The sequence below is a fragment of the Etheostoma spectabile genome, chromosome 6, assembly GCF_008692095.1.
Source record: "Etheostoma spectabile isolate EspeVRDwgs_2016 chromosome 6, UIUC_Espe_1.0, whole genome shotgun sequence".
Lineage (NCBI taxonomy): Eukaryota > Metazoa > Chordata > Actinopteri > Perciformes > Percidae > Etheostoma > Etheostoma spectabile.
In genome coordinates, this window is record NC_045738.1 from 8738160 (window position 1) to 8745893 (window position 7734).

Consider the following 7734-nt stretch of genomic DNA (forward strand, 5'->3'; position numbering starts at 1 on the left):
CTTTTAGAAATGTTAACCCATTCTCCTAAGATGTTGCCACATTAAAGACCAGCACCATAGTCTCCACTAGTCCATGGTGACCCCTACACATGGTCTTAAAGCAGCCGCACATACAGCCACCATGCATCTGCGATGGTTGCATTTAGTTATAATTCTTTTTGTGCTGTGATGTTTTTTTTCGACCATGAATTACTTTTTAACACTGCTGAATGCAGTTTTCATTATTATTCAGTTGCCGGCGCTACGCTGGCTTGAGTGATAATGTATTACATTATTTCTTAATCTGAGTAAACCATACCTGTTTGCCAGAGTATTTTGAGCTATGCAGGATTTTGTTGTGTGTTCGCACTTGGACCGCTTCATTAGTGCGACACAGAAGTGATTTGTTTTGTGGTTGGGCACAGTGAGAGGCAATGCATCATGGGTGCTCGTCTCCTGCAACCCAGTTCGGGCCTACATGGGGGTTAGCTGAGAACTGCTGTTCCCGTTCTTCCCCCAAGCTTCAAAAAGCACACATGAGGAGTTTGGGTTTATAGTGGTTGTTCAGGTCATATAGACAGATTAAAATAAATTGGTCTTTAGACACTTCAGGTCGTGTAAGAACACAACACTTTCCTTTAGTGTCTTTTTCACTATGATTCTTACGACCACAGGTTTTACCCCAGAAATGTATAACTAAGTGGCTTATTGTCTCACTTGTTTTTATCAGTTGTGGATCATTATGAAGCTTTTGCTTTGTGTTGACTGTTCTTGTGTTTTCCCAGTATTTTCCAAAGGGACATCTATCCAGACCATTCCCTCTCTTAGCAAACTCTTGAAAGGGGTAACAGAGTGTGTCATTGGTAAGCAGAGGGGCTATTTCCCATCTACTTTACATCCCTCACTTTCTCTTTGGAATATAATTCAAATGTGTGTAATCAATGACCATCACATGTCTACAGGTCTTCAGTATGTGTGGGAGTATCGCAGCCCAAGTAAATCTGTCCCACCACACTACCAGTGCAAACTCTGTGCCGTCTCCCGCTTGCAGCATGATATGCTTGCCCACGTGAAAGGTTGGAAACACAGCTTCAAATACCTGGTGAGTATTGTTGGTCTCCTAATCGGCTTCAAAGGCATGGTATATCACAAAGTTATTTGTAATAAATATTTGCATATTTCTCTGCCTTGTACACAGAAAAAGGTCCACCCTAACAAGGTCACCAATGAAGAGGAAGAGGCCATCAGAGACCCAGCTGTAAGGAAGAAAATTAAAGAAGTTTCAGCTGAGGTGGAGAAGACCGAGGGTAGGGGACAACTCAAGGTGAGTGACAGATCCTTATTACTGCAGCAATGGCACAAAAGGATTGTGATCTCGGCTAGTTTCCTGCACTTAGTGCAGTATTGTGGTGTCTAAAAGTCTTATCTAGCACCCAGTGATGACATGTTAGAGTTTTATTTATATAGAAGTGAGGTTCCTTATTTTATACATCATGATTGTGAATTTTACATTTTTCTGTTGTGTTGTGGCTTTTAGGTGATTCTGAAGGAGCCCTGTGAAGTACTTGCTTTCAAAGGACTCCGTAAGTTACATTTCTTCTATTAATTAGTTTAGTATTAAAGGATTTCCTGTTGGTCAGTAACCTGATTTGGGAATGTGTGTCGTGTCTTTTCCTCTCACAGGTTCTGCTGCTCCTAAAGTTTTGCCTACACCAGGACCAGGAACGGGACTGAAGGGACCACCCTTTGGTGAGTAATTTTTACCATTCAAGCATAATCTGTGTAACACTTGCATGTATGCCATTTTCCCATTGGATAACTGTATTTTTATATAAATGTAACTGGTCTGTTAGGTCCCAAGTTCTCTGACCAGAGGTTTCCAGGGGAGTTTCCTCCTCAGGATGGTCCTCTCTCTAACTATCCAGCGGGAGACTATGGGGAATCCGGCTTCGGAGGATATGATTACTCGACCAGGCAAGATTTCCTTGACTCTGGTATGGATCGAAGACCTTTCCCAGATGGTATGGGTAATCGCCCCGCTGGGATTGGAGATGGTTTTGGATCAGGTGGTGGAAGAGATGGCTATGGAAGGAGTGGATTACTTGAGGACAACCAAGGCAGAATGTATCCTGATGGGTACCGGGGTAGCCAAATGGGGAGTAGATTAATGGACAAGCCAATGGAGAGGCCAGGCTTGATGGGAGCAGCTCCCGAAAGTAGCAGCCTTCCTAACACACTACTTACTTACCTGGTATGTGGCCCCTCCCCAACTTAACACAAGTGTAATTATTAATTTTGTGTTATTTGTTTTCAAACATTCAGTACATTTTCAAAATGTGTTCATAGGATACTTTCCGGATAGAGAGCGAAAGTGACGCACAGCTGGTGCTGAAGGTTACACAAAAACTTACAGATGTGCTGATGGATTACAGACTGAGGAGTGTATCGACGGTATGGACCTTGTTTTTACTTTTGAATTTAAAACTAACTGTTAAAGATGATAAATCATTACATCTGATTTAGTAGGGGTGTCTGATTCAGAAAATGTCACTGTTCGATTCAGATTTTTAGGCTCACAAGTCAATATCAATTTGATTCAAGTAATTTAAAAAAAACATTTCACAGTATGTCAATGTAGTCACTTTTTGTGTGTATATTCTTATCCATATTATTTATGTGGATTTGTTACTTTATCCTGTTATGATGGATGTGTGTGTGTGATGTCTGTGAGCTACTGGGACCTTTGAATTTTTTTTAAATTTTGAATCTGTAGAGCTTGAATCACGATTCAAATACAATCGATTTTTTTTTGGGGGGGGGCACACCCCTATGATTAGCCTCGTAAACCATATTTTCTCGGTTGCTGTACTCTCATCACCTCATCAGTTAAATGAAAGTGTATTTGGTAATGTGAATGGTCTCCTTTCTCCCTCAGGGTTCTAGTCTGAACAGCTTGTCAATGAGCTCCACAAGCTTCTCCTCTACAACGCCCAGATACTCAAGTAGTCTGTCAGGTATGTAAGCACCAAGTCTCCTCTCAAACTTTCCATTTGATGCTTCCAGTGTGACTCAAATGTATGTCATGTAATGGTATTTGTTGACTCGATGAGGCCAAAAGAAAGACCTTTCTTTGTTCAGCCATTTTAATGTGTCTCTGGCATGTTGTCTCTCTGCAGGTCCCTCCAGGTATTACAAATGACAATCGCAAGATGTGGCACCTCAATCTTCTGTGTGCATCAGTCATGACTGCAGGAGTTGAAAACTTTGATTTTGTCTATATGGTTTTTAGACAGTTTTGTTTGATGTTACTTAGTAGTCTTCTTTTTATGTTTAACTTCTTTAGAATATGGGAAGATTTAAAACTTTGAACTGAACATGACTGTATGGCATTGTTAATTTCCCAAGGCCCTGTTCTATTAAAAGTAATGTAAAATTTGTTTTTGAAATCCTAATTATTTCAGTTCCTATGCCATGTAAACTGTAACAGGAGATGCTACAATATGTTCTGAATGTTGTCACAGAAGTGTTTGAGACCCATGAAAGCTCAAATGGGCCGATCTGGAATCTTGCTCCTTATGAGGTCATAAGGGGCACAGTCGTCTCCACTTTCTCCGCTTTGCCTGCCCAGAGAATTTGGGCCACCCAGGAGAGAGAGACATCATCGCTTTCAAACGAGCAAAGTGGCAGTTGGTCAAGACCAGACCTCCACCTTGCCTTCATTCAGGTTATATTTGACTAATTACAGCCCATCCAGTCATTTTTTTAACAGATGAAATATAGGCTAGCTTTTGAAGGGACAATACAACCAGTAACATGTAGCCTACTAGATTTGGGCAATGCATTTATTAAAAATAAAAACTCTCCACCTAAACCCCACTCAGTTAACAGCGGAGTGTCAGTGGCGCAGTGAGGATACTGAAAGATGCTCAGATCTTCCGGTTCTCTTCTTTCTCCGTGAACGCGTGCACGACTGCCGGCGCAGAGTGAGATGCACATGTATACAGCATGAGCTGTATATTTCCTCCATGCTGTAGTTGAGATTGATTCCTTCTCATTATAGATTTCTGCAGTGTAAAAGACTCCTGTTCCAACATTGAAGGCATATAGAAGAATCTCTCAACATTTGATTAATATAGTTAAATGAGCCATAAAAATGAATAAACCTTTATTTGAAAATGTATGAAATGTTAAGAGGGAATCTGATGAAAAGCTTTACCATGCTTATTGAATATGAAGAAAACATTTAATAAGTAGAAAACTCCCACAAAACAACTCAAGTTGATACCTTCAAGGAGAATTACAGTTAGACATCGGCGCAGAGTCTGCATTTCATTATTGTTGAACTTCCTCAAACTTTTCGTGTCAAGATGTCCTCCATCTGCTTTACATTTATGCGAGTGAGAAGCACTTTTGCACCCAGGAAGTCCCGGCCGTGGAGCCTTTGAGCAAGTGCAGCAAGCTTTTGTGATTTGAACTGAACCACGGCCTCGCCAACACCGTTGCCATTGCTATCATGCAGTACGATGATATTATCCTTCATCAGTTTGTATTTGCAGAAAAGTAATTTTATATGACTTTTCTGTACATCTGCAGGCATGTTTCTGATATACAAGCATGTCTGAGCTGCTGGATCCTGGTTCATGCTTGGTGCTTCTTTTGGTGATTCATCTGGATTTGATTTCCTCTTATGATTTGGTTTCTTTTTTGTGTCCATCTTTGGACACTGCTTAAGCCTCCTGAAATGGGTTTTGGCCATCATGTCTCTCATCATCATTTGAGTGATTGGTGAGACCACAATGGCATCAGAGCCCACATGGCAGCCTGTGAGATTTGTTGCATAGTCGTAATCTTCAGTGCATTTAAAAATAAGAAAAGCAGTGTCTGTTCTGTTGCCTTCCTTGTCAAGTAGATGTAGTACATTTTTGTGTGCAATGTTTGGACATCCAAACAATTCTTTAATTTCTGTCTTGGTCATCGTTTTGGGTAGATTCTTGACCATGACAATGTACTCCATAGTTCGTGAGTCACTGTCAAGTCTTGGCTTTTTGGGTAATTTAGATGCCAGATCATGGTTGACAGATTGCCTCTTGAGCTGTGTGTTTTTGTGGTTTTCCATAAGAGGGTTTTGCTTGGGTTTCACTCTTTCCCCAACATCAGATTTCAAAAGACAATCTTGCAACGCACTTGTCCACATCTTCTCAGTTGCTGGTCGTACGTCCACACAGATGGGGCCCAGGAACTGTTGGTTGAAGAAAAGGGCATCACATGCGTCCTGCATGTTTGCAAACTTCACAAGGCAGGCATGGCTACGTCCCAACTCAACATTCACTATGGCTTCCTGTACGGTCAACCCTTTGAAAAAATGGCAGATGACCTCTTTTGTAGTGGAGGCTGGCAGACCAAAAAGCCTAACGTAGCCTGGCCTTGAGTCCATAATTTGCTTTGGTGTCGTAACCTCAGACACAACTGTGCTTTCTGCTCTGGGTACATCAGCTCCTGGCATTGCCTCATTGTTTTCTCTTTGAAGGGATGACTTAAGACCTTGCATGACAGTATACATCCCAAGAAAAAAGGCAGTATTGGAATCAAGTGAGTTTGCATTGGAAAGTTGTAAATTGGAAGTATTGGGATGAAGAGGCTGTAGCAGATTTGCAGTGTTGGAATCAAGAGGCCATGCAGTAGGTGGCTGAAGATTTGCAGTATTGGGAGGACATGCATTCAAAGATGGCACATTTGCATCTGGAGATGGCTGAGATTTCATCACTGTAGGCTGTCTGGGGGAGGGTTTCTTTCTCTTCTTTAATAATGCCTTTAGTTTGTGCTCCATCTCCTCCATGTTGCTTATGTGTAGAGTCACCACAGACCCTTTAAGGAAATGTCCAGTGTAGCGCATGGCAAGCTGGGCATCTTTTTCAGTGGTAAATGCAATAAAAGCCTCTCTGAGACTTCCTCCTACGATGTACACTCCCCCATCAGGAATGTGAAGACATTCAAAGAATGTCCGTATGTCTTCAATACCTGCCTTTACATCGAGGCCTTGCAATCGCAGGATTATGGTCATTTTTTTTCACACCAGGTCAGGTGATGTCTGCAAATTAAGACAACAATGATAAAAAAAATATATTAAAAAAAACACTGAATGCAACACGTGTTGTATGTTGCAGTATTAACACGAGATACTCGGAAAGGAAATACACACGTGCGTCATAAACATACATGAATACTGGTACTTATGGAAAAAAGAAAATGTTAAAAAACAAAACAAACATGCGTGAAAAGCGCACAAACACTCACCATACGTGGATACAATAGATACGTGGTTGTTTTTTGCGAGCGTTGTTGAGGCTGTTGTCCTGTCTCCAGTTAGCCGCGACAATGTGCTGAAAAGTGGAAATCCCCTGACTCCTCCTCGCTCAGCTTCAGAGTTCGCTTTTTTTCTCCCTTTAGTTTCATTGGCTCTGGAATGTGTTTGAGACGCATTGCCGCCACCTACTGGACTGGAGTGCGAGCTACAGTCAGGACAAGTAAAGAGACGTCTCCAGGTCACTATGGATGTAGGTTACACACAGCATTTGCTATCGATCCCCGCAGTAATCACAATGCATTAAAAGCTTAGACACATAATATACTGTCTCCTGTTTTTGACAGAAATTATAAATGTTTTCATACAATTTACTGTCTTTTGTCCACTTTGCTATTTGATTAAAACCATCCTATCCCACATATCCTTTCAGTTCCTGTAAATACATTTCAAAAAGCATTTACCTCCACAAAAATTCGGTCTTCCGAACACTATACAAAAATGTAGTGTCAAGTAGGTTAAGATCCCATCGCTCTTACAATCATGTCTCAAGGGACAGATGCGTAAACAACGGCTCACTGAGCCATGGAACTGCAAGGTACTTTCCAACTGATTGTGTAGAAGTACAAAATGTGATGTAGCCTATTAGATTTAACAGTTATAATGACATGAACTAAAGTATGATTATAATTATAAGACAGAATGAAGGAGATCATGATTTTTAATTGCATCGATGAGAGAGAGAGAGAGAGAGAGAGAGAGAGAGAGAGAGAGAGAATTATGTTAAGACATGTTGAACTTATTGTGAAACACTGCGTTGGGTATAACAGACTATGAGTCACTGAAAGAGAATTGCCAGCCAGGAGAAATGGGTAGGCCAAATAAGGACATCTTTGGACTAACTAAATTAACAGATGAACAATCTATGTACGTAGTCCAGTATACCGGAAAAGGGTGGTGACTAATTGTAGCAAGAAAACTCAGCTACGGAGTAAGAGATATAAAGAGGAGTCAGAAAATACATAGATAGGAGGTTAACTCTCTAACTCTCACCATAAAAAGCCACAATTCCTCAGCAAACTAGCTAATGATCCCAATCATAAGCCAGAAAATGACAATGATCCAAAACATTTACCAGAAAGATCTATTTTAACTGGCCGCAGTCTGGCCCATGGGTTGCATTTCTTCGCAGGTTATTTTTTCATCTTGCCCCCCCCATCAGATGCCACACACATTGATAGAAAAAGTCCAACTGGCGTTGTAAGAATGTTGTTGATGAATGGTTACACTTCAAAATTGTAGTTCATTGATCACTTGTGTGCGTGCGTGTATCGCCATATTTACCGTCGTCACGTTGCCCTCGGAAAATGTTTCTAACATGAGCACTCGCCGCCTATAGTCGCCTCCGGTCTCTCCTCTCAAAGAGCCACACGGTGTGACGGCGACTGGGGGGG

The 7734-nt window shown here is 41.3% G+C and overlaps 2 protein-coding genes across 5 annotated transcripts in view; one reads left to right on the forward strand and one right to left on the reverse strand.

Moving 5' to 3' along the window:
• The window catches only part of si:ch211-197h24.6 (uncharacterized), a 5358-nt gene extending 1942 nt beyond the window's left edge, over positions 1 to 3416 (forward strand). For 3 of the 4 annotated variants that reach the window (XM_032519388.1, XM_032519390.1, XM_032519389.1), the window contains exons 4-12: positions 765 to 842; positions 942 to 1081; positions 1178 to 1303; positions 1517 to 1562; positions 1663 to 1728; positions 1824 to 2230; positions 2326 to 2430; positions 2915 to 2993; positions 3156 to 3416. In XM_032519388.1, the coding sequence (XP_032375279.1) occupies positions 765 to 842; positions 942 to 1081; positions 1178 to 1303; positions 1517 to 1562; positions 1663 to 1728; positions 1824 to 2230; positions 2326 to 2430; positions 2915 to 2993; positions 3156 to 3178 (1070 nt within the window). In that variant the 3' untranslated portion in view covers positions 3179 to 3416. The remainder of the gene's footprint in view (positions 1 to 764; positions 843 to 941; positions 1082 to 1177; positions 1304 to 1516; positions 1563 to 1662; positions 1729 to 1823; positions 2231 to 2325; positions 2431 to 2914; positions 2994 to 3155) is intronic. The other variant, XM_032519391.1, reaches the window with a different exon arrangement.
• A 594-nt stretch (positions 3417 to 4010) lies between these two features.
• Positions 4011 to 6598, reverse strand: rbm12ba (RNA binding motif protein 12Ba). The gene is made up of 2 exons (XM_032519384.1): positions 6274 to 6598; positions 4011 to 6067 (listed from the first exon to the last, which is right to left on the reverse strand). Exon 2 carries the CDS (start codon positions 6038 to 6040, stop codon positions 4328 to 4330), a length of 1713 nt encoding a protein of 570 aa, XP_032375275.1. The 5' UTR covers positions 6041 to 6067; positions 6274 to 6598; the 3' UTR covers positions 4011 to 4327.
• Between the last annotated feature and the right edge of the window lie 1136 nt (positions 6599 to 7734).